We start from the raw sequence: 25,902 nt of genomic DNA on the forward strand, positions 1-25,902 counted from the left end.
TTTTATCTTGTAATGGAAAAGATGAAAGGAAGTAATTAGGAGTTCTTGAATGTTTATTCGAGATTTTTGGTTTATATGAAAAACGATTATTAGAATTATTAGAAAAAAACAATAAAAGAAATGAGAATATGATATTAATTAGGGAGATGAAAGGAACTAATTATAATTATAATGTTTATGGTAAGCGGTCATCAGCTGGATTTTACTTGCCATTGATTGTATAGCATATAAAATATGATAAACATTACATGGAAAGTAATATACCTGTTTCCGCGTCTAACCACATGGAGATTACCGCATCTAAAGACCGTAATTTAAATGAATATTCATTAAATTTTACTCACGAATAACACCTATCGAAGTTAAACAAACAAAAACTGACTAGGAAACAACGACAGTCCACGATTGTTAATAAAGATTTGTGTAAATATTAATAATTAATCAAAAATCGTTGAAATATTAAAAATATTAATATTCTTACGAAGCACGCGTCGAATTTGACTTGCTTACCATAGGACGACCGAACTATAATTACCTCGAATGTGTACGTGTGTCTCGAAGAAAACAGTAAACATACGTATAGAAATAGAAATAAACATAATTCGGACATTTCAATCGTTTTGAAAAGGTCGGTGACTGTTTTCAAAGTACGTTTTCTTTTTTCCCCACGCGACGATTCGATCGATCATAAATTTGTCAAATAAATCTATTCACTTTTATCAAATGAATCTATGCTTTTAATATTGTAATTATAAAACGTGATAATTGTACAGTCGACGAATCAACGAGTATTTACTAAAAATTTCTATTTAATTTTCTATCTTTGCAGAGTGTGAGTCGAATAATCGTCAATTTTTTGAACGAATATTTTCCTCTGTGAGATCAATTATGTTTTTTTAATATTTTCGTCTTAAAACTTATGTTAGTCGAAAAAGCATTCACTGTGTTAAAAAATATCTTTTCCCTAATGTCTTCTAAGTAAATCGATCGATCTTTTAAACGAGTCTATGTATTTCTTTATAATCAAAACTTGTTTTTTTTTTATACTTTGATGTTAAAAAACCGTAATCAATAGACGACCAATGATTATTTACGAAATTTCCTATTAAATTCTCCATCATTTCTCGAACTAATTTATTCCCCCTTCCCTGCAAGATAAAGTTCTTTTTGTTATACATATTTTTATCCTGAAACTTATTGGAAAAATCATTATTAGCTGTATTAAAAAATACCATTTATTGAACGATTTTATAAACAAAAAAATCAACAAATGATGGATCTATAATATGTTTCTTTATATTATATAAATGTAGAAATATTTTCCAAGATTAAAAAATTAATCTATAGGTGTGTGTTATCCACTATTATTATTATTATTATAAAGTATCTATAAAATAGATATAGATAGATAGAAAGATAGAGAGAAAAAGAGACCAAAAAAATGTGTAGAGTGTGACGGAAAGGGGAGCGGAAGCATTAGCGAGAGAGAAGTCACGGTTACATGGCCGTGGGCCATAGGCAAACCGAGTGAGAGAACGAAGGAGAGAACGAAGGAGAGAACGAACAAGCCGGGGTTGCCGGAAGTCGAGTGACCGTAGCGGGGCAGGTGAGCTCGATCCCTTCTTTTCCCTCTCCGCGTCCCACCCCCTCCTTCTCCTTTCCCTCCTCAACCTCCTTCAAAGGAAATGACGTGTTCCGCGAGCGACCGTCTCTTTTACGCACGAAGAGTGCCGAGAAAGAAGAGGAACAGAAGAAGAAGAAGAAGAAGAAGAAGAAGAAGAAGAAGAAGAGAAAGAGGAGAAGGATGGAGAAGGGGAAAAGGGAGGTTGCTTCGCCTTCTGGCATCGAGAGCAAACGCTAGGACTACGTTCTTCTCACGCTCTCCATCTCCTTCCCTCTGTCCCTCCTTCTCTTTCTCTCTTCCTCTTTCTTTCTTTCTTTCTCTTTTTAATATAAACGTACGCATCCCCCATAATTCGTTTTCCTGCTTACGGTGAATCTAGCCTAAAAATTGTGCCTAAAAAGTAGTATAGCCTCAGGCACATCCATCCTATGATCTTAAGAGTACCTTATGTTGCTTATACTAGTAGAAAAATTACATTTTTCTATACTCTTCTTTTTCTTCTCATGATTTCTCATGTTCATAGATTAACGCACGGGTATATTATAAATGCACTAACACCATGGAAATCTCTTTTATCAATCTTGTTTCTATAGGTAGGAGGTACTCTTACTTATTCTTCCTTCCTGAGTTACAATTTACTTCTTCTTCTTGTTATTATTATTATTATTATTATTATTATTATTAATATTTTGTTTTTTGATTATCGTTTTTAACATCCTTCCTGTATCTGTTGTTTTTGTATTTTTAATTTGTTATTTTTTTGTTTTCACATCGAATAAGAAAATAAACGGATCTGGGAAATGACTGGAAAGAGCATTCTCGATCATTGATACGAATACTCATGGTGTAACCGGTTACTGGAGTAGATCAGAACTCTCCTTCTTTTTCTTGTTCTTTTTCATTTTTTTTTTTTTTGGTCTTGTCTTACGCAGCGGTAAAAGTTAGCTCGCGTTTGGCAATATCGTGGCTACAGCAACGGCGACGGCAACGGCGACAACGGTGAAGGTGGTGATAGTAGTGGTGGTGTAGTGGTCTCATGACGTTGTGTTGGCAGAGACGGCGGATTTATGAATGAGCCAGCGCTACCGGAAACGCGTGCCGCAAGAATTTTCACCTCTCCACGCGTCTCTCATTAATCAACTTCGTAGTTGTGGAAGTATTCGTATAATAAACTCGGTCATTTTCGCACGATTAGTCGAAAGAATAAAAATGTATCTATATTTTATTTATGAATATAAATGTACGTAGGCATGTGTGTGTGTGTGTGTGTATGAAAGGGTGGAGGGAATTCTTTTAACGAGACAAATATCAAATTAAACGTGAATGATAATTTCTCACGGTCCGAGTTCCAGGTGAACCAGATTTGTATGAACTGGTTATTATGAAAGTGACCTGAGTCATACATTCTTTTTAATGGGTTAGATATTTTTCACTTATACCATTTCCATAATTACCGATACATAGAAGAAAACTAGAGATGATGGTACTTATGGATTGTAATCATACGCATCATCCTCGTCGTCCGCTTTTCTCAACGACAGTTGGTATTATATCGTCCGTTCATAATATTCTCTATCGATCTTTCTATCTCCACTATCTTTCTTATTCATCGTTAAATCTATCTTAAGTCGTAACCATTCGCTTCCGCGTCAGGTCTCTTTCCTTTATCGCGCGTACGATTTAATAACCTACGTCCGTTCGTAACCGGTACTATCTCTCTCTCTCTCTCTCTCTCTCTTTCTCTCTCTCTCTTTCTCTCCGGATATAATAAGTAAAAAGAGAAAGAAAAAAAGAAACGAAATCGAAGAAAAATATTAAAAGACAACCGACGGAATCTCAAGGATAATTACACGTTAACACGAGACGAGGCGCAGATTTATTTTCATTTTTATTTATCCTTATTTCTGCTCGCGCAAAACGATAACGTTCTCGTGTTCGGTAACGAATCATGCAAAACGTTTCTTTCTCTCTGCTCTCTCTCTCTCTCTCTCTCTCTCTCCTCTCTCTCTCTCTCTCTCTCTCTCTCTCTCTCTTTGAAGAAGCAAGGTTAAATTATTTACGAAGTTTCTCTGGTACGGTTTGCACACGGGCTTACAAGGACGTCTTAATAAGTAACGCATTAAATTTCAAACGGGCGTTTACGGAATAATATGTTTTAATATCTTCCTCGAAGAGAAATGTTCTATCCTACATTTATATTTAATTGTTAAATCTATATCTATAATAATATTTGTAATGAAATAAATGAAACTATATAATACGTAATACATATATATGTAATATATATGTGTGTATGCGTTTATGAGCGTGTAATAAATCTTATAGATAAAAAGAATGAGGGACAGTTAAAAAAGAAAGCCGTCAATGTGTTTCTCTCTCGTGTGTGAAGGAAATATAAGTACTCTACTACTGGCCGCTGACTAAACGCGAGCATGAATGAATCCGAGTAAGTGAGCCGCCGCGATTGAAGAAAAGGAACGGCCCTGGTTCATTCGGTTAGCGTCGGTAACGCTCGGCTACGCTCGTTTTCGAGCCGCCGCAATACGTCGCGCGCCTAGGGCTTCTCCACGGGAGAATTCATTCATAAAACTGACGAGCACCGAGTAACTGAATGATGGTGGGGGGTTGCGCGAGTCAAGTGTGCTTCTCCCACTATTTCTCTTTCTTTCTCTTACTCTTCTACTCAATGATGCTTCTTCGTCTTATTATTTATCCTCTTTCGCTCGTATTTCCGAGACTTCTTTGATTTATTATTCATCATAGTTCATATAAATAATTTTTATTCGAATTAACTTAACAAATTATACAAATAAACGATTTAATAATTAATAAAATATTTAATTATTTAAGCAAGTAAGCATATTGCAGATAAAATAATTGATGAGCTTAGCGTATCTTCTCAGAAAAAAAAATTAGAAAATAAAAAATAGGAAAGAAAGGAAGGAAGGAAGCCTTCCGTTGCTCTCCCCGTGTGTCCCCATCGCATATGCATCCCTCTCTCTTTCTCTCTCGCATACACGTATACATAAAAGCGTGACATACAGAGACATAGACGTACACATAGGATTCTTCTTATCCCTTCGTCGAGAAAGGAGTATATAAGTAAGTACTCCCACCCGAACGTCTTGAACGTCTCTCCTCCTTTCTCCTTCTCCCTCTCAAAATCCTCTCCCCTCTTTGACGGCCAGCTCGCACGCGCGCCGTACGCGCGCGCGTTCTCTCTCTTCTCTCTATCTTCTCGTAGCAGCCACGGTGCTTTTGCTTCGCGAACAACTTCGAGCGTCGCGTCGTCCTCGTCGTCGTAGTTGGCGTCGTTTATCTGACTCTTTTATAATAAAAACAACGCAAATGATATTTGCGACGGTCAATTTTTCGGCACTGACCACAGATATTTAAATATCGTGATCATTATGTTGTGATACTGTTTTAGAAAAAAAAAAATAAACTGGAAGTATCGTGACGTAGTAGTAACGAAGAATTAAATTTATCGGCCTTCCTCCTCAACCCCTTTGCCCCAGTGATCGTCATTATCGTTTGTTGTAGTATATACTTTGTTCCCGTTGTGTACGTATATACTTTGATGCGCGAGTGCGCGAGTGTGCATGAGAACACCCCCACCCACCCCTCGAATCCCCCTTCTTTCCCCTCTTCCCCTACTTCTCCTTCTTCTTCTTCTTCTCCTACGCGGATCGTCACGTTCTCGCCGTATTTTCGGCGGCGATTCATATTTTCGTCCACGCTAGCTCATCTCTCTCTCTCTCTTCATCTCTCTTCATCTTTCTTCATCCTTCTTGCTCTTTCTCCCTGGCCTATTGCGCAAGCAGGTAGTCGGAAATAGCACCGTAGCTCCTCGCGGTTATGAATTGATAGCAAACACATGCTGGACACGACGGTGAACTTTTTTCCACCGCTACTTTCCTTTTTTTCTTCTTTTCGTCATATTCGTCATCGTCGTCATATTCAAAAGTCAGAACTCTGTCGAGTGAACAACAACGAACGATGATATTTTCTTCTTCTTCTTCTTCTTCTTAATCTTTTTCAATCCGATTTTTCGTTGTCGAGAATGCGTTATTTGGAGTTTTGTCGTCGTGGTCGTTATCGTGGTGTCATCAAACTGTTCGTCATTGTTTTTGTCGTCGAAGGTGAGTTTTCGCGAAGGAAGGTCTCCTTGCGGGGTGGTCTCAGCTCGCAACGAGTACCGATTGCGCAGCACGTGTATCATCATCATCATCATCATTATCATCGCCACCAACAGCATCATTATAATCATCATCAATATTCGGCTGCCTAATGACAGTATCTCGGGGTTCGTGCATGTTCGCCGATTACACGAGGACTACGGCACACATGTACGTGGACTACGCTACTACGGATACGTACGTCGGAATGGGAATCAAGGCCATGAAGTCGTATGACAGGCCGAGAGGTAAATACGTTCTCTATAGATGTATATACCTATGTATCTGTAAAATCCTATACTCTTTTTTACGTAAGTATGCGCGCAAGTGAAGTTAACGTTTTGCAAAGGAAACAAACTGGAATGCGGAGAAAAAGTTTTTTCTATGATCGGTTGATATAATTGTTCGTTAGATTATGATATCAATTAAAAATTTCCCTTTTTTCTTGTCCCTTTCTTTTACTTTTTACTTAACTCGGTTACCTCGTAACACGTTTCGCCCTCTAAAAGTTAACTCTGACTTTGACATTGGATATGCTGCAATCGTTGCTACTTGCTGCGGATTAAACCGACGAGAACGGTAATACGTATGTAAGTATATACATACTTATGTGTATGTATGTATGTGTGTATCTATCTACCTATGTACATATATATGTGTGTGCGTGTGTGTATGTGTAACGCATGAACGTGATTGCGCGCTGACAGCTCAGCAGAGAGATGTCAATGACGCCTCGCTATTACTACTATTACTACTATTATTACTATTACTACTACCAACAATTTCCTGTACCAAAGAGAAAGAGAGGAAAGGATAGAAAAAGAGAGCAGAAGAGAGCGAAAGATCAGGCGTCTTTTTCTTTCTTTCTTTCTCTCACTCATTCTACTCTTCTTCCATAAGTAGAGTATATACCTCTACTCTGTTAAACTTATCCGCGAACTCTCCGAGCTTCCCCAGCACCGATCGAGCGATCGAGCAGTGAAGCTTCCTGCCAACCGGTTTGAGGGAATGGCTCGATCCGTTTTCTTCGTACATAGATATTGCGGTCGAAGACGGAATCCGAGCGGCGCTCCGATCCGCACCGAGAATCCATTCCGTTCCTTACGGAACGAGCTAAACTTTAACTTTCAAAATTCTACTACTTACCAATTTACTTTCCTATTGGATTTTCTTTTTAATCGGAAATGTACAAATAAATACATACATACATACATATACATACTACCTTTTTATTTTCATGCAATTTTATAATACATATTTTTGGATAAAAATAATAAGATAGAAATTATAATGAAAATAATATCTTATCTATACACGTGTACATTAAATAAAATTCCAACAATTGTATACACGTATATATATATATATACATATAAACATATTATACATTCTCGATATAGAAGAAACATACAAAGTAGGAGCGTTAAAGCTTGCTGGCGAAACGATAAACGAGATGCGATTCGTCGTAATCGCATACTTTATCTGGCACGCTGAGAGTAACGGCTAATCAGCCATGGCACGATAATTGGCCTACGGTCCAACGGCAATATCGTTGAGTGAGTGAGAAAGAAAAAGAAAATCAGAAAGAGAGAGAAAGAGAGAGAGAGAACGAGAACGAGAACGAGAACGAAAGAGAAAAAGAGAGAAAGAGAGAGAGAGAGGCTTACTTCGTTGAGTAGACGACGACTATGACGACGACTACACGAGGAGAACGACGACGACAAAGATGAACCGACCAATGCAAGCAAGTTGGGTAGCGTAGTTCGTATTGGTAGCAGCAGCACCATCAGGAAGTCGGCATGCCGTGCACCACTCCATTATCATCGAACACACTCTGTTTCTAAAGCGTATCTCGGCGAAACACGCGGTTTCTTGATAATCACCGGCCAACAATGGCGCTACCACTTGTTGCCGCTCAACCTTATCGCTACGGCCGACTCCTCCTATCGCCTAAAGCCTCACCCTTCACCCCCTTCTCCTCCTCCTCCTCCTCTTCTCACCCTCTTCCTCCTCCTCTCTTTCTCTTTTAATCTATTACTTCGAAGAAAAAGGAGAAAATGTCAATAGAAAAAACTTACACTTTGATTTAATCAATGTTATATCTATTCCATATATTTAAATTATATTATTTATTTAAATTTATTTATATATATTTAAATTTATATACCCACCTTAGTTGTTATATTATACTATTATTGATAACGCTTTACACGTTTGGTTTGATCTAATTTGACGATATTCAGATATAAAATGTAGAAAATTTATTATTCCTATTCTTTCGTTATTATAATCTTTGCTTTTGTTTTTAGAGGTTGTAAATTAATATTCAAGAGACTCGTTTAAGCTATTAATTTTATTCAATTATTCCGTGTTTTAAAAAACGAAATAATAGGAGTCCTTGGATATTTAAGTCCTCTTTGCTCGGTTGCTTTCTTATCTCATGGAAGCATGTGGTTTTTCTTGATAATCGTGAACGTCGTTATCGGCTCGACCTGTGGCAAAAACTTCTGCTTCTTCTTATTCTTCTTCTTCTTCTTTTTTATTCTCCTTCTCCTTCCTCGAAAGTTTCTCCTATCTGCCCTTAAACCTTAATACGGACAATCTCTGTTGTACCGTGTGTATACGAAGATACGTCTACAAGATACCTAATCTCTAGGATTTATTTTTCTTTCAACATTCAAAACTTTGATTATTTTTCGTTCGAACTACGAAACCAATTTTCTATCGAGAAACGTAATTTCGAATGAAATAGTTGTTTGTCTTATTTTCTTTCACGTAAAATTATCCTCTGCCAGGTTTCGTGTTCATTTTATTTGACAAAGTATTTAATTTTATGAATGAATTAATAAATAAATAAATACAAAAAAAAAGAAATAAAATGTGACGATCGTACCGTGTAAAATTCGATCAATTTTAGTTGGAGGAATACAAAAGAGGCTATCTATTTGAATTCTGTTTAACGAATGAAGAGGAGCCTTTTACGGTAATCGCCGAACGATGCAACAGGTGTACAAATACGTTCCCTAACAACAACCAGACCTGCTTGTGCAGTGCGGGGTGCAAGGTAGACAGGCGCACAGTAGGGCGCTTTGCACCGTGCACGGCTTCTTAATGCACGCAACGAGCTATACTGCTACGAGCGCAAATCGCTCTTTCCAACTGGATCGCTTTTAAAACCTTACCTCGAATTCCTATAACTTGTTCCATCCAGAAAGAAAGAGAGAGAGAGAGAGAAAGAGAAAGGGATAGAGAGAGAGAGAGAAAACTTTGCATAAATGGATACAGAAAATTATCTTTAAATTATCTGGCTAATATTTGAAATTATTTTCTTAAAAAAATATTTTCTTATTTGTTTTTGTCTATTAATTATTTTTAATTATTTTAATATAGTACGTATAGAAAATATTTAAATATTTTTTTTATATTTTTATAACACTAAACGTACAATGACCGGTCAAATGATCGTTTGTAAAATTTTTGACAGAATTTTTTGTATAAGTTACAGTGCTATTTTTGGTAAGTCAAGAGTTCTTGGCTTATAAATGGTATATTTTTTGCTTACCATACATCGTAAAATATATATGGCTTTTAAATACGGGAGGATTATTTGATTCGCTGTGGTAGAAATAAATATACATAAAGTTCGTTACGTACGTATGTAGACACGTGTGTGAGTTGTTCACAGGTCAAAACTTGACTTACAGAAATGAATGTCATAATATAGAAAATAAATTTCTTTAATTATTAAACTAAAACATTTTTTTTTTTAAATATTTTCCCTTAAAAATATCTTTTTTTAAAATGATTTTCAATCATTTTAATATTGTACGTATAGAAGATATTTTAATATTTTTAAATCGTATGGATGAATTATTCACTGTCTAAAAGAAATGACTTAACTGTAAGAACTTTACGAAATTTTAATACCAAAGCATAAAATACAGAGAGAGAGAGAGAAAGAGAGAGAGAGAGAGAGAGAGAGAGTTTATTATTTTTTTTAATATTGAAACTAAACGTCGTAAAATAATTTATAACAATGTATAAAATTGTTCTCCAACCTTTTTATCTAGTAGAATTAATCGATTTAGCAGATAATCGGCTCATCGTGTAAATGTAGATACTTAAACAGCTAAAAAAGGATTTGAATAATGAAATAAATTTTACAAAGAAGAGGAGAAGAAAAAGAAGAAGAAGAAGAAAAAAATGTTGGATCCGAATTAAGAAACGTTTTGGAGACATTTAGGTGCAAGACTGTTAGCTAGTTCGCGACAGCTGCAGTAGGGTTCGTTTAGCTGCTGAGTTTAGAGAAGGAGAAGGAGAAAACGAAGACGAAAAAGAAGAGAAGGATATATAAGAGGTAAAGGAAAGAGAAAAAGAAAGAGAAAGAGAAAGAGAGATAGAGAGAGAGAGAGAGAGAGAGAGAGAAAACGATGGTGGCACGTGTCCTACGTCCGTTATAAGCTTGTCGAGGGGTAGGACCCACTTAAACTGCTGAAAGAAAATGAGCGGTGCGCCCTTGGCTGACACTAACGATGCGGTTATTCTTTCCGTTGTCTTATCCGCCAATGAGATTAGTTACAAAGTAATATACTTTATTATATAGTGCATATATCAGTCAATTTATGCGAAACTTCGGATAATTTACTTTGCAAATGATATTTTTTTATAATGTTCATGGTATATATCATAGAAAAAGTGCAATAGAACAACATTTGATATAAATAAACGTATAAGGATATAGAAAAAAAAATATAAAAATACATTTACATATATTATAATTATAATTATTGTTATTGAATGAACGTCAAATAAGAAGCTAATGTTTATTGCATTAAATCTCATGTAATAAACATTAGCATTTTAAAAGGAACGTTTCGTCGGGTCTGTTATTTATCGTTCGTCAGTATACTCGTCTTTATACTTTAAGATTAATTAGTAATTACAATGACTTCGAAGAGATCTTAAACCCTTTTTCTATTAAACGCATTTACAAAACACAAAAAGAGAAAAGAAATAAATAAAAGTCAATTTCGTGGAAAGAAGTAAAGGGACTTTTTTATTATAGGAATTATTATAAAGCCAGGTTAGAATCGTCTACGAATGGTTTTTTTAAGCGAATTAAGGTTATCGTTTAAAGGGGAATACTTATCTACCGGTATAATTAGTATGGCATACGTATTTTCAAGCTCTACGCGTATGTGTGTGTGTGCACGTGTGCATATGCGTGTGCGTGTGCGCGTGCATATACGTTATACGCGTATGCACGCACGTAAAAGAGCCACAAATAACGCGAAGTTATGGAAATTTATGTTGAACGAGAAGTGGGTTGGTGGTGGTGGTGGCGCTGAGGAGGAGGGTCAGGTGTCGACTGGGTCAAAAGTCAGATTCGAAAGGGATTGCATTACCATTTTGATTCGAACGATAGTTCAAAGCACCTTCGATGAGTTGACAACATTGGTGTTTTTCTTTCTTCTTCTTCTTCTTTAGCTCTTTTTTTACTCTCATTAAACAAAATCTATTGGAGATGTTTTGTAATGCATAAAAAAGCAGCTGGCCTATATCTTACGAATCTTAACGGCGAATTCAAGATAAATAAATTTGATGATTTTATCGAATTTTTGTTATCCAATTTGACAGTTCATTTGTAAAAAAATATAATTATAATAAAATTATAATAATAATATATATCAAAAATATATCATATAAATATAAAAATACACGAGAGAAGTTATGAAAAATATTGTATGATAATCACGAGTAACTATATTCATTATAATTATATATGATTATGATTATTATGATGATAATGATGATGATGAAGATAATGATTATTATTTGAAGAACGTTCAAAAGAAATTCGAAGACGTGACATAACGAATGTGAACGTAATCGAAATAAAAAAACAAAAGTATACATATATATTGTCTTTCGAGAAGAGAATCGCACGAGCCGATAAAATACGTTCCTTAAATGGTGTGGTTTTGCGCGCGCGTTAAATATTATAGAGACTTGGTTTGTAAATATATGTGTATATGAGAGTGTTCGTCGTCGTATTCTCGTCATCGTCTTCGTGGACGACGGCTACGCATGATTGACCGCATGAGCGGTCGTGTAACGCATGCTTAATGGACTTTTGTCACCGTGATTCTTTCGATGAAACGTGCTTTTGTAAATAACGTAATAACAATTCAATTCTTCTATTTTTCGTAATAGTTTTCTACTTTTTTTCAACTCCACGTCTCTCTTTTCTATCCTCATTCTTTTATAATATTATTTTTCTTCTTCTTTGCTCTTGATATATACGTGCACTTTTTACTTTATATTAATTCTATTCATGATTATCTTAATTTTTATAAATTAAATATTTACGTGCGCGCACCCGTGTGTGTGTGTTTGTGTGCGCGCGCGCGCGCGTGTGTGTGCGCGTGTGTGTGTTATTTTCTTAATTTAAAATATATAAGATAATAAAATGTAAGTCAAGTATTGAAATCCATTTTCACGTAATCCCTCTTATATACTTGTGTATTTAACCTATTTGCATCATAACACTACTTAATATCAAACGCTTTTTGTTCTTATATTAAAATTTCACACGCACGGTATTCACATATACACATTTTATGTATGCATTTTATAAGAAAGGCCAAGGATCATGGTAAGACACATGAAATTGACAGGTATATATACGCCATAAGGTGCCACGCCATTTGCTATGGTGCGTATGGCACATAGAGTGCTGTTCGAGAATATATACACATAGATACACAGAAGAGAATAAGAATAAGAAGAAGAAGAAGAAGAAGAAGAAGAAGAGTAGAAGTGAAAGAAGAAGAAGAAGAAGAAGAGTAGAAGTGAAAGAAGAAGAAGAAGAAGAGAGAGAGAGAAGAATACGCACCTGCACCTGCCTTTGCCAGTTGTATTCCTCTTTTACGACGATGCTATCTAGGATGGTGCTCCTGGCCGTTGGCACTGACGCCACACCGCTACGACACCTGACGCACGCGTACACATACATTCTCATGTATACGCAAATGCATAGATGTATAAATATATACACTAAAGTAGCAAGAAATACTTATATACACCTATACATACACAATTACTTTAACCTCGTCTCTTTGGCTTCGTGTATATGCATTCGCGAGAAATACCATTAACTTGCCCTCTCGTGCTTGAAAGAGAGTCTCCTCTTTCTCTAACCATGACGCCGTTCACCATGATTCTCACTTTCCATAGGAAACTATTTGCAAAAATATCACTACTATTTCTTAACAATATGTTTCTTCGTACAATGACATGCGATTTTTATTACGTAAGATAATAATTATTCATAACAAATCATTTCTATTTCTTTTTTTCAATTATTTCAAACACACTGATTATGAAAATGGTTCCAATGTCTTTTATATATATATATTTTATAATATGGAATAGAATATTTTCTTTTATGTAATGTTGACAGTTGTAAAAATATATATTATTGAATTATTTGTATTTTTGTTACAGATATACCGGCACAAGTGCCGCCGTTAACGCCTGGGACCAACAAAAAAATGACAGAGGCCCTAGAGGCCTCATTTGCTTCTTGGGAGAAAGAGAGAGTACGTCTAAATATAACTAAAGGTTAGTCTACATTTCTCCTTCTATCTTAAAATATGAATAAATACTAAAATTAAAGTAAAATGAATCCACAAAACACCACCCACCCACACACAACAAACACACACACATACACACAGAGATACACATACATATAAATATCTAATTATTATTATTAAATATGAAGAAGAGCGTGACTAATGAATTTGAATCCAATAACTGTATTCTTTAGTTTCGTTGTTCTCGTTCGATCGTTTGACTTGATATTCTATTCGTTGAACAATAAAAACCAGAAAGAAAGAAAGAAAAATAAAATAAAAGAACGAAAAATCACGAAAGTGATGGATACGCGCGAAAGAATTCTACTACATTTGCATTAACTTGTATTATTGTATATAGGTAAATACATACATATACAAGGTGTCCTGGCTTTGTGTATATGTGTATGTATGTGTATGTGTGTGTGTGTTTGTATTTGTGTAATACGTTATACTACTGGTTGAGATCGCGTGCGACGCCCGCACTTAGGCACGATGTAATGTGATGTGCGACGAGCCGACGATGTGCAGGAATTGTGAATGTGATGTTGATGGTTCTCTGATGGGGAGCCGATGCCACACATCCGGTATGCGCATTCAGAGCCACGCGGGTGTGACGTTACTTCCGGTCTACATGCCCCGAGTTCGTACCCTCGGGCCAGCAGATCACTTCCATGGTCTGACCTCCGTGAACCAACGATTGCCATTTCAAGCTTAAACCTTGTCTGTCTAAATTTTTCTCTCTATTTTTCAATCTCTTTTTTCTATTTGTTCATCTGGTCATAGTGTAATATTGACTCTAGGATAAACAACAAGTTCTTAAACGCGTATTTTTTTAAATAATCTTACAATTAATATTTAAGAAGAAACTAAATGTTCCTAAGAATAAAATTAATTTTTGAAAATAATTTGACTCATCTTCTTGCATTCTTCAACTCTCTGTAATGTTGATTTGATGAGGAATAAAAAAAAGAAAAGAATTAATCTACAAAGTGTCTGGTATAAAAATAATCGATTTAATTAATTCAGTTGAGAATATTCGATTAATTCTACATTCTCTTCATTTAAAAATCCACCTTTTTGAATAAATCAATTATTACGATTGAGTAATATTAGAAGATTATCAAATTCAATATGTAAGTTATTCATCCACGTGTTTGAATAATTTAAGTATAGTATAACACTGATCTCAATATTATTTTCAATTTCATCGTTTCTTATATATGCACACTCTTCTTGAAATACTTTAGAAAACGAGTGTTACTATGTAGATGTAAAGTAAGTTTGTACAACAGGTATATACAAAAGTTCCAATCCACCTGCGTGAACCTTCCTAAATCAACTAACCAAGATCATATGTGTATGCAGTCCTGTCTTTTTGAAAAACTTTCATTTTCACAAATCTTTCCCTTTGATTTTTATGTACATTTGTATGTGTGTATGTTGATTATCGTCTTGTTTGAGTATCTAATAAGAACGTGATATATTATTATTATCGGTTATTGTACTTTCTAATAATCATTATATCGTCGTCATCATTATTATTATTATTATTATTTCGTTATTTATATACTTCTAGTTGTGTTGTGTGTGTAAAATGATCGTTCATAAATGATGGACATTTCGATTTATAGAATAATCATAATACACTTTATTTTAAATAAAATTAAAAATACATAAAAATTAAAATTTTATAAATTTTGAATCTCGGTACTAAAATGGCGTTGATTGGGCACACAAAGTACAATAAAAATCTAACAATATTAATCAAATTCTTCAAATGATCGATCATTTACGAACCAGTAAAACAGTACAATCAAACGATTTAAAAAATAAATATTATCGATAATGTGTTTGTATAAAAACGTTCGAAAATTCTTATTAACGATAAACAGATCTTGCTCGTTGAAAGTCGATGGTGGACTGAGGAGTAGAGAAGAAGAAGAAGTCTAAGAGAAAAAGCGAGAGTAAAAGAGAAAGATAAAAAGAGAGGAAAAGAAAGAGAGAAAATGAGAGAGAACAACGAAAGAAGGACGAACACAGAGTCTGTTAACAATACTGACAAGGAATAAGTTATGTAAACATCGACACGATCCTCAAACATAGTCGGTCGCTTTGATGACGGTGTGCCGTTAGACACGCTCGCCTTGCTCTTTACTCACCTTTTCTATATTTATATATTATTATCATCCCACGTCTTTTTTTTTCTCTCTCTCTTTCTCTCTCTCTCTCTCTCACTTTTTCCCTCTTCCGATGTGCGAAAGTATCTCATCGTTTTCTACGAATCATTCCGTCTCTTTTTCTCAACCGATCGTCGGCTTCCATTCATAAAAAGATCTTGGTTCTCTCATCACGTATCCCAAGAAAGGCTAGAAAGAGACAAACATATGTGTAAGTATGTATTTCGATCGAAGTCAAGATTTCGATCGTTATATACAAACTTAAAGGGAGAGAGAGAGAGAGAGGGATGTGAATTTTGTTCGGTTCTTTTCTTCTTTCTTTCTTTTTTCTTTTCTTACCTGCCTCGTTTTTCGTCTCGACTTTGTTTAACTCTTCTGAACGTTTATCTTCGCACCTTCTCCTTTTAAATAAAAAGAGAGAGAGAACGTCTTCATTTTCCTTGTTCTTTTTTCTTTTTTCTTTTTCTTTCTTTCTTTTTTAATTTTAACGTCATTCTGTTAAACGATCATCATTGTGCTAAACGATCTCTTAACGAAGCCTATTGCTATTTCATTTGAAATGCACGCGTCAATGTGTTTGCGTTTTCAAAACTAATGAATTGTCAATAAATTTGCGTTATGAGTTTAGTTGATCATGAATTTCGAATTTTTTTTTACGTTCTCGTTCTTTTTCCGTGACTGTTAGTTAAAAATAATGAAAGGGTAGGGCGATATAAGGGAAGTAAAAAGAAAAAGTAAAAGAACGTCAGTTGTTCAAAAGACGTCAGAACGGAGAACGTCAACCTGTAGGGAGAGAGGGTGTTTCGTCTCGCCGACATCATCATTTCTGTTTGCATTATGAGCCGAACTGTACTTTTACGTAGGAAGATACCGCGAAACAATGCAAGACGCGCGTGCAAATATGGGCGCGCACTTCAAATGGGACATTCCAATGTTTCTTGGTATTTCTTTCTACCCAAAGAGAACTCTATATGGATTCGGACGATAGCCTCTAGGTTCCTTTCCATTTTTTTTACTATTAAATTTATTATCAATACATTTCATTACCCATCAGTGATATTAATTTAATAGATTTCTTTTGTTCCATAAGCTAATCATTTTTAAGTAATTTTTAACTTGTAATTGGTTTGTAATGTTTAAATCTAAACAAAAAATCTCGAAAAAGAACAAGGGAAAGATTCTTGATCCATCTAAAAAGTTTCGATCAACTGTAATATCTTTTCAAATATATAATATTGTTAATAAACAATCATAGAGTGGTTTGAAAATTTAAAACTTGTAATCAAGTTTGTGGCTTTTAAATTTAACAAAAATTGCCGTTAAAAAAAATCTTTCGTAAGAGCAATTAATATTAAAAATCATTTAGGAACCATTTTCAATTCTCCCAAAGAGTTTTGTTCAACTCTGCTTTTTTATATTTTATAAAAGAATACGTATAAAGAAATTTATAAAAGAAATATGATATTATTGTTGTCCTAGTTAATCGCAGGAAGTTTAAGTGGTATCCGTGATAACGTATTAGTTGGTATCTTATTTAATGAGATAATCTCGTATAATGTTTTTTCAGACCCAAGGCAATGGTCGGAAGCAGCTGTCGCCCACTGGTTGCATTGGGCTATCCGTGAATTTTCGTTCGAGGGTGTGGCCATGCAACCCTGGCAGCACATGACCGGAAAACAGATTTGCGCTATGGGAAAGGAATCCTTTTTAGCACGTGCCCCAGCCTTCATGGGTGACATTTTATGGGAACACCTTGAAATGCTGCAAAAAGGTACACGTAACTTTTATATCTCATTCTTGTTCTTATTCCTCTTATTCTACTTTTCGTTTTTTTCTTTCCTATGAACACACACTTGCATCTACTTTCTTTCTGAATCTATTTTTGAATCTACGAAGAAGTTAGTCAATGTACGAGAGTATATATATAAAAATAACTTCCACTAAAAGGGTGAAAACGTATGTAGAAAAAAATAAAAATCTATAGGATGAAGATAAATCGTTATAGCACCTGTTTTTCTAATCTTCTTTTTTTACAATAGATCCATCGTGTCGACAAAGAAACTATTCAATGTACCAGCAGTGTCGATCATTGACAAACTTCTTCGTAAACTCGTAACTTCCACGAAATGGATGAAAACGCGTTAAAAAAAAAAAAGTAGAAAAATATCTAGAAAAACGTATACATATACACTCAAACGTGTGTATGTGTGTGTTTCAATACGTGATGGAGATAGATCGTTAGATGGAGGAGTAACAGGAGCAGGATCGGTAAAAACAGATCGAATTTCCGTAAAATCGCAATATCACGGCAGGTACGCGGACAAAGGACAATGACGAAGGGGAAGTACTACTTCTCCCCCTTCCCCCTGTTCCTCCAGCTCCTACTCCTCCAGCTCCTACTCCTCCTTCTCCTCTTCATTCTCCTATGTATATTGAATCGACGTTCAGAGTTTTTATTCGAATGAAGGATAGAATAGAGAAGGGAGAAAGAATTACGAGATGAAGATGAAGAAGAAGTAGAAGAAGAAGGGAAAAAAATAAAAAGGAAAAAAAAAGAGTGTGTGTAAGTAAGAGAGAAAGAGAGAGAAAAGTTTTTCGGGTATAGAAATTCTTATTCCGGATATCCTGCAACCAACAGAATAGCCCCGTGCCAATGTCTCGGCCACTTAGGTGCTTTTACAAGCCAGCAATTGAATACCCACAGGATCCACTCGAGTTTCGATCTCTCGAGATCTATCGTTATCCGGTGATAATAAACGAAAACAAGAATGAGAATGTTTTGTATTAGAAAATAAAAAAGATTTGTCTCTCTTCGAGCATTTATTTTTAATATATCTATATCGATCTGTCGATCTATCAATCGTTTGTTTTATTTATTTATTGACTCGTAGTTACAAATATTTAATAATAATATTTTTTTCAATCGAATGATTTATTATTCTTCACCGAGTTCCATGTGTTTGTCGTATTGAAAATACATAGAAAAAAAAAGAGATAAGAGAAGGAGAATGAAATCGAATCAAAAGGAGGACAGGAAGCGGAGCTTCATCCATGATTTAACTTCCATCGAGTAAACTCCCATACTTCCTTATCGATTATTCGACTTTTTCTATTCGTCATGCTAGAAAATTTACGTACTGCCTGTCTGTCATCTTTCTCTATCTTTCATTGCTTTTATTATTTGTTTTTTTTAATTTAACGTTTTGAGCTTTAACAAAAAATCTTTTATTTTTGTGTTTGACCGTTAAACAATTTATTTCTATGTTAAACTCAACATTTTTCAACCCATTCACGTATTTCATGTTAAATATGTGCCGGTAATTATGACATAAAATAAAATAAGTAATAATAATAATATTAAATAAATGATAGAATATCAATGTGTGTGTTGACAATTTTGTTAAATAATCTACCGTCATAATTACCGGTGTATTATATATATAAAAACTTTGTTTATAAAAATCAAACGTCATACATAAACATGATGATATTACGTTAAGAAAATTTCATTCATAGTCGAGCATATGTAATAATATTCTCATGCGCGTATTACGTTAATCGTCATCATCATCATTATCACCTTCCACGATCATTTTAGATTCTCGCAAATGATCTATATGACTATGGAGGTAATAAAGTGTTTATTCTAGAACGTTATTATATATATATGTATTTGCACACTACCATGACATATACCCGGGGAGCGTGGGTAATCGCTTTGATTCCATGAACGAGAACGGATATTAGGAAACCCGTTGTGTTGCAAAGTGAAAATAACAAATAAAAAAATAAAGAAAAAAGTAGAAACTGAAAAGCTGCATCCTCCTCCTATTTCTAAGCAAGCAAACAAGCAAGCAAGCACGATCGAGTCACGGTGAAACTTGCTGTTTGCTGCTGTTCCGCGCTGACCGGAGCGATCTGCGATCATCGCTGTTGTGTTATTGTTACCTCGCTTTCCTTCAATTTGTCCTATTGTTACTGAAAACTTTTGCGAAATTACCTGACTATAAGATTCTTTACTTTTGGAAGATAAAAATATATTTAGGTTGTAATATATAAAATATGTTTCTCTGCGTAATCAAAAAATGTAAAACACAAAACAGATTTGTTTCCAAATAATATTTGGTGCAATTTCAAGATGTGTGTATACGATTTCAGTCCTATAAGATCTACCATCTTCTTTCCGTTTTGTTATTTTTATTTTATTTTTGTTTTCCTCTGTGGTGTTCAGATTTTACAAGCTTGATAATTAATCTCTTTCTATTTCAAGCATGTATAACGTTAAACATATATATAAGTATATTTATATGTAAATCCCTGTAGAAAAAAATATATCTTCTTCTTTCTTCTTTATAGTATTCACGTTTAGAAAAATTGGTTTTTTAAATAATAGCAACGATCGTAGAACATTTTACAAACTAGATAATTAATCTTTTTCTATTTAAAGCATATACTGCAATGAAAAAAAATATATATTCATATATACGTATGAATGTATATATATATTTGTTCACATCATAACAAAGCAACGTTTTCCAAGCAGGATAATTAATCGTTCCTTCTATCTCGAGCATGCTCCATTTTGTGGTCGCCAATTGCGTCGCATTTATAACGCTATCATACTAAGATAAAAGCTCGTTTCTCGTTCTCGTTGACTTTCGTCCGACATTCTTCTCTCTTTCATCGAATAAATTAAAAAGACAAATTTGTCGTTAGATTTGTTTTAACTTTTCAAATACTAATCGATGATCATTCTTATAAAAAGTATATAAATCTTACACAATTAGGGGTATCTACAAAAAGTATAAAAAGAAAAATGCTGAAGATCGAATACTTTTGTAAGTTTGAATACCTTGAACTTGTGAATACCCTTCGGGATTCATTGGTTTGACGACGTGTTAAATTTTAAATTTAGATGTCGATGCTGAGAAGGCCTCATTGGAGAATACTGCAACGAGCAACTTATACGAAAGCGTATGCGTACCAGATTTAGGTGATTTTTTGGGATACCAAGATTCGTCTGGTCATCAGGATCACAAAAGTCCAGCTACGACACCAGCAAGTTCTAACAGCACTAACTCGTCCGGCCAAACGCACGGTCCTACCACTCAGACAACAACCCCTACGCAACAACAGCCATCGTCCGGCGCTGTTTCTTTGGCCTCGAGACAATATCATAACGACGGTAAGTCGTTAGTTATTTTTCCTATGTATAGAAAAAAATACGTATTCATATTATTTATCTACATGTGTCAACGATGATAAATCGATTAGTCAAATGTGAATGATCTTCTCATGGAAATATTTCTAAACGATTATTAGAATTTTTTTCTGCTTTTCGTTTCTTTTCTTTTTTCTTTTTTTTTAATCGACCAGTCGGACGAAGGATGATGAATGAACGAAACGTTTTCCATTTATTTCTGACAGAATTAACTCTCGCGAATTTAAGAACGATGTTGCTGCCATGTTACGTCAGGCTAAGTGATAGGATCTCTCATTAGCATCGTCTACCGTCACTCACGCCTTCTTATTCTTATTCTTCTTTTTCTTCTTCTTCTTCTTCTTCTTCTTATTTCGCAGATAGTATTGCATATAAGCTATCAAGTTTGAAGAAATAACTTTCGTTTTCATTCTTTTAATCGATCAAAATGACAATCTTTGTTTTTGCTGTTCTTCCATCAATTCGATTTCTAAATGTATAGAAATTTTATTATAAAACACATTAATAATTAAATCATATACAATTTCCTTTTTTAACGTAACAATTAATAGCAAATGTAAAATAATGAAACATGAATACGTTTAGGGAATAAAAACGGTGGTAAAATCGTAAAGGATGTTTTATCAATGAAAATAATTAAAAAAGAAAAAAGGAAAATAGTATCAAAGAGAGAGAGAGAGAGAGACGGAAGTCGAACGAAATAGAATGGAATGGCACGGAATGATGGAGAAGATTATAAAGCGAGACTCTTCTACGCTAGCAGGCCAACAATTATCTAGTCTCTAGTCTAGGGGGGCCTTACGTCATTGCAACAGTGACCGTGGCTGAACGAGGGAAAGTCTGAGCGTGCGAGTAGCCCTCCTCCACCTTCTTCTCCTCGTCACCCTCATCCTCACCCTCATCCTCATCTTCCTCCTCCTCCTCATTCTCCTCCCACACTGCTCGTTCACTCTTTGTACGCTTCACCGCGGACGATGAAGAAGACGATTCGCGAATTACTCTCCAAACAACATATTTTCTTTCAACTCAATGCGATGATTTCTCATTCTCTCGGAAAGATTATGGTCTTTTATTTATATATATATATAGTTAAGTATCTAACTGGTGGTTAGAAAACAAATATTATGTAATATCGCGATAAAGAAACAAGAAGAATAATAAAGGAAACAAAAATATACGCAACGAGTGAAATAGAAGGAAAATTAAAGCTACGCAAAAAAATGATTTCTGTTTGAAATCATTGTAGATATTAAATAAAAGTTAAAATACATATAAGTACACGAATGGAATCCTTATTCGATCGGATATGATCGTAGATCATTAATGAATAAAAGAAAGAAAACGTGTATATATATATCTAGAGAAATGTTTTCTCGTTAAATAATTGATACTAATTCAAGTTAAATGCATGGCGTGATTAGAATCCTAATATTGAAACGGATTGTTATTATTATTATTATTATTATTATTATTATTATTATTATCATTATTATTATTTTAGTATCTAATTAATAATGGAATATTTGAATGATTTATCGTCGAACGATTTCATGGCCGTTCAATAAGATAATCGAGTTAAAAAGAACACCAAAGATTGTTGTTACTCCTTCTATTAATGGTGAGAAAGAAAATAAAATAGGATTAGAGAGAGAGGAAAAGAAAGAATGATCAGAATGCTGTGTGGCCCATCGTGGTTAGTTAAAACGCGATGGTTGCTTAACAAATAATCATTGTACTCGTCGGTACGATTGACTAAGCTTTCCCATAAAGGTACCAATGGCGTCACAATGATACGCCGATCCTTTTTTGGTTAGCGGGACCGACGTCGTGCTTTTAGAGCCTAAGGTAATGGTTTTCAAAGTGATACGTCAATATATATTATTAATTACAAAAATTCAATAATCAGCTTCTCTTCCCAAAAAAATAGGAAAAATCATCATGAAAATGTAATCCAAATAATCGATCATTTTCATACAATAATTCTAAACTATAAAATCAATTCGACCCGTTGTTTTAAATAAAAAGGAAATAAATTATTAGTGATTATTTTTATATATAAAAATTTAATAATATAAGGATGGAAGAAGAGTAGGTTATTTTTGTTATAAAAGTTTGAAAACCACTGGCATGGGGCCCACTGAAGGAATCGATTTTGCACGCACACGATAGAGTAAGAAAGAATCGTCCTTTGTCGTGTCGCGTCTCCGAATGCCAGCAAGTTTTAATTTATACATACGATATATACAGGGTTGCTTGCGAGCACGCGTGAGTTTTCTTATATGTGTGTTTGTGTGTGTGTTTGTGTGTGTGTGTGTGTGTGTGTGTGTGTGTGTAGCGTATGTATATGTTTACGTATGCGTACGATCGTTTGTGGGTCCGTGCACGTGCGACGCGACGCATGTACGTGACGCGAAGCAACGAACGTTTCTCGTCGTCGTCGTCGTAGTCGTAGTCGTCGTCGTAATCGTCATCGTCTTAGAAACAAGCTTCGAGTTCTCAGTTCTTTTCGATATACAAAAAAATTTTCTAAATCTTTATCTTCCGTTTTTATTTTTTTTCCATTTCTAAAAAAATCTTTGTCTAATTTAATAATAAATATCAACTTGGAATAATTGAATATATATTATATTGATACATATTAATTGTTAAGTCATTTCAAATTTAATCAAACAAATCGTCTAATCTTTCTTATACTTTTTGTATAAAAATTAATTATATATTAATATAATTATATACATTATAAATATATTAGTATTAGTAATGTAATATATACATTGATATAATTATATATAAATAAGTTGCATATTAATTAATTTCGTTTATGTATTATATACATAAAATTATTTTTTTTTAATTAAATATTATTAATTTTTATACAAATATTATGAACAAATTTTATATACCAAGAGTAAAATAACGAATGTTTTTCAGAATATTCTTTTCTCACGTGAGAGAGAGAGAGAGAGAGAGAGAGAGAGCGCGTATGAGTGTGTGTGAGAGAGAAAAAGAAAGAAAGAAAGAAAGAAAGAAAGAATCGAAGATAGAAAAAGGTTTTCTACCAAACGTAAGACGTGAGCCAAAAGGCGTAGGGATAGGAAAAGGGACGACGGGGTAGTTGGCGCAGGTTGTATTCATTCGTTCGTTCATTCATACTTCGTACTACAAAGGCTCGAGCTCATTCAGTACTCACGACACGCACACTCACATATCTCACTCTCTCTCTCTCTCCCTCCCTCCCTCCCTCCCTCTCTCTCTCTCTCTGTCTTTCTCTCTCTTTTTCTCTCTCTTTCTATATATGTATGTATTCTTTTCGTCCCTTTTCTTTTTCCTGTGCGTGTTCTTCTCTTCGATATATTCGCTTTCTCTTTTACTCATTCTCGACGTCTTCCTTCATTTTAATCTCTCTCTTTCTTTTTCTTTTTTATCCACGTATCTATATCATCAATGTACATATAACACACACACAAATATATATGTAAGAAGTAAAAGAAGAGGTAAAACGGGATTGGTCCGCAAACGAGTAAGTAAGGCGGGCTGAAGGGCTACGAAAAGGGAGGGTAAAATGTAAGCTCACATTACGACCGGAAGTCGTAGTAGAAGGGAGGCAAAGGGAGGAGCAGTCCTACCCCAATATATTCTTCTAAAGAGCGAGATAGTTTTATAATGTCCTCGAGTGCTCCTCCCTTAATGCATCCAAAAATGCATTCCCCTCTCTCCTTTTTTTTTCATTTTCTTCTGGCGTATAGCGAAGGTATTGTTGCTCATTTCTAAAGGGAACAGGGAATCGTCGAGATGCCTAAAACGTATTGAAACTAGCTTAGAATAGAGAAGTGGCTACCGAATCTTCGTTCGTTTTATATCCAACTCGTGCTGAAAATATGTACTCTCTATTCTTTCGTATATATAATGTAATATAATATATATATATATATATATATATATATATATATATTATCATTTGTGATTCATACAAGTTGTCAGCTTTATTCGTACATTTTTGCATTCGTTATAGAGATAATAATGAAAGAATGATAAAAAAAAAGAGAGTGAGTTAATTATCTAAAATTTGTACACAAAAAATAATAATGATTCACGTTGCGTGGTAAATGTTAAAAAAGAAAAAAAGGCAACAAATGTTATAATAGAAAAACATAATATATGGATATACTTGTCAAGATTCATTTCCGAGACCTAGTAAAAGACTGATCGAGTGTAACTAAGTAAGATGATCGAGAATGTAAAGGTAAAAGGGCTTCCCAAAAAAAAGGACTTATCTTCTCTTTCTCTCTGCCAGTAAATTTTAAATCAATGTATCAAGCAATGTTAGACGTACATCCCACTATTCTTAATTAATTTTAACGTATTTATAATTAAAAACTAAACTAAAAGACATAGATCATAAAGAGAGGGTACTTCTCGTAAGTCCCATCGTTGCTATCGCCACTGAAAAACCTTAGTCTCTCTCTCTCTCTCTTTCTCTTTCTCTTTCTTTCTCTCTGTCTATGAAAGCAAGGCACGAGGCGTAAGGGAAAGAGCACTTCCGGTCCCCTCTACATCACGTGCGAGCCGCCGAACAGAGAAACCCCCGGTTCCCTCGTCCCTCCTTACATCCGGCCTACGTCTCTCTCTCTCTCTCTCTCTCTCTTTCTCTTTTTCTCTCTTTCCCTCTCTTCCCTCTCTTCCACCTCTCCCAACAGTCACGACTCCCTCTCAAAAATAGGCTAGAAGGGCTCCTTCTCATAGCGGCCGTTTCGTCGATGGACGGGAAAAGACGTGCCTAAGCTCTATATTAGTTCTACCCAAAAACGTGACCTTCTTCTTCTTACTATTATTATTATCATCTTTTTTTTCTTTATATATATATATATATATATATATATATATATATATATTGTAACTCGGAGCTCATGAAATTTGTCTGTCTGCTTTATCGGTCATTTATTCCATTTCGAACGACTGATTATTATTTTATTTATATCCGATTCGTAATATAATCGTTCATGTATTTTCCGATATTCGTGACATATCAAATTAATCTAAAGATTTATATACAAAATAGAAT

The 25,902-nt window shown here is 34.5% G+C and overlaps 1 protein-coding gene across 9 annotated transcripts in view; it reads left to right on the forward strand.

Annotated features, from left to right (window-relative positions):
• Positions 1–25,902, forward strand: part of LOC122522454 (ETS-like protein pointed) — an 89,546-nt gene that overhangs the window by 51,540 nt on the left and 12,104 nt on the right. For 5 of the 9 annotated variants that reach the window (XM_043643604.1, XM_043643605.1, XM_043643608.1 and 2 more), the window contains 4 exons: positions 5,922–6,050; positions 13,309–13,425; positions 17,187–17,390; positions 20,535–20,804. In XM_043643604.1, coding sequence (XP_043499539.1) covers positions 5,922–6,050; positions 13,309–13,425; positions 17,187–17,390; positions 20,535–20,804 — 720 coding nt within the window. The other 4 variants (XM_043643609.1, XM_043643610.1, XM_043643612.1 and 1 more) reach the window with 3 other exon arrangements.

The sequence above is a fragment of the Polistes fuscatus genome, unplaced genomic scaffold (assembly GCF_010416935.1).
Source record: "Polistes fuscatus isolate 324 unplaced genomic scaffold, CU_Pfus_HIC Scaffold5, whole genome shotgun sequence".
NCBI classification, from domain to species: Eukaryota; Metazoa; Arthropoda; class Insecta; order Hymenoptera; family Vespidae; genus Polistes; species Polistes fuscatus.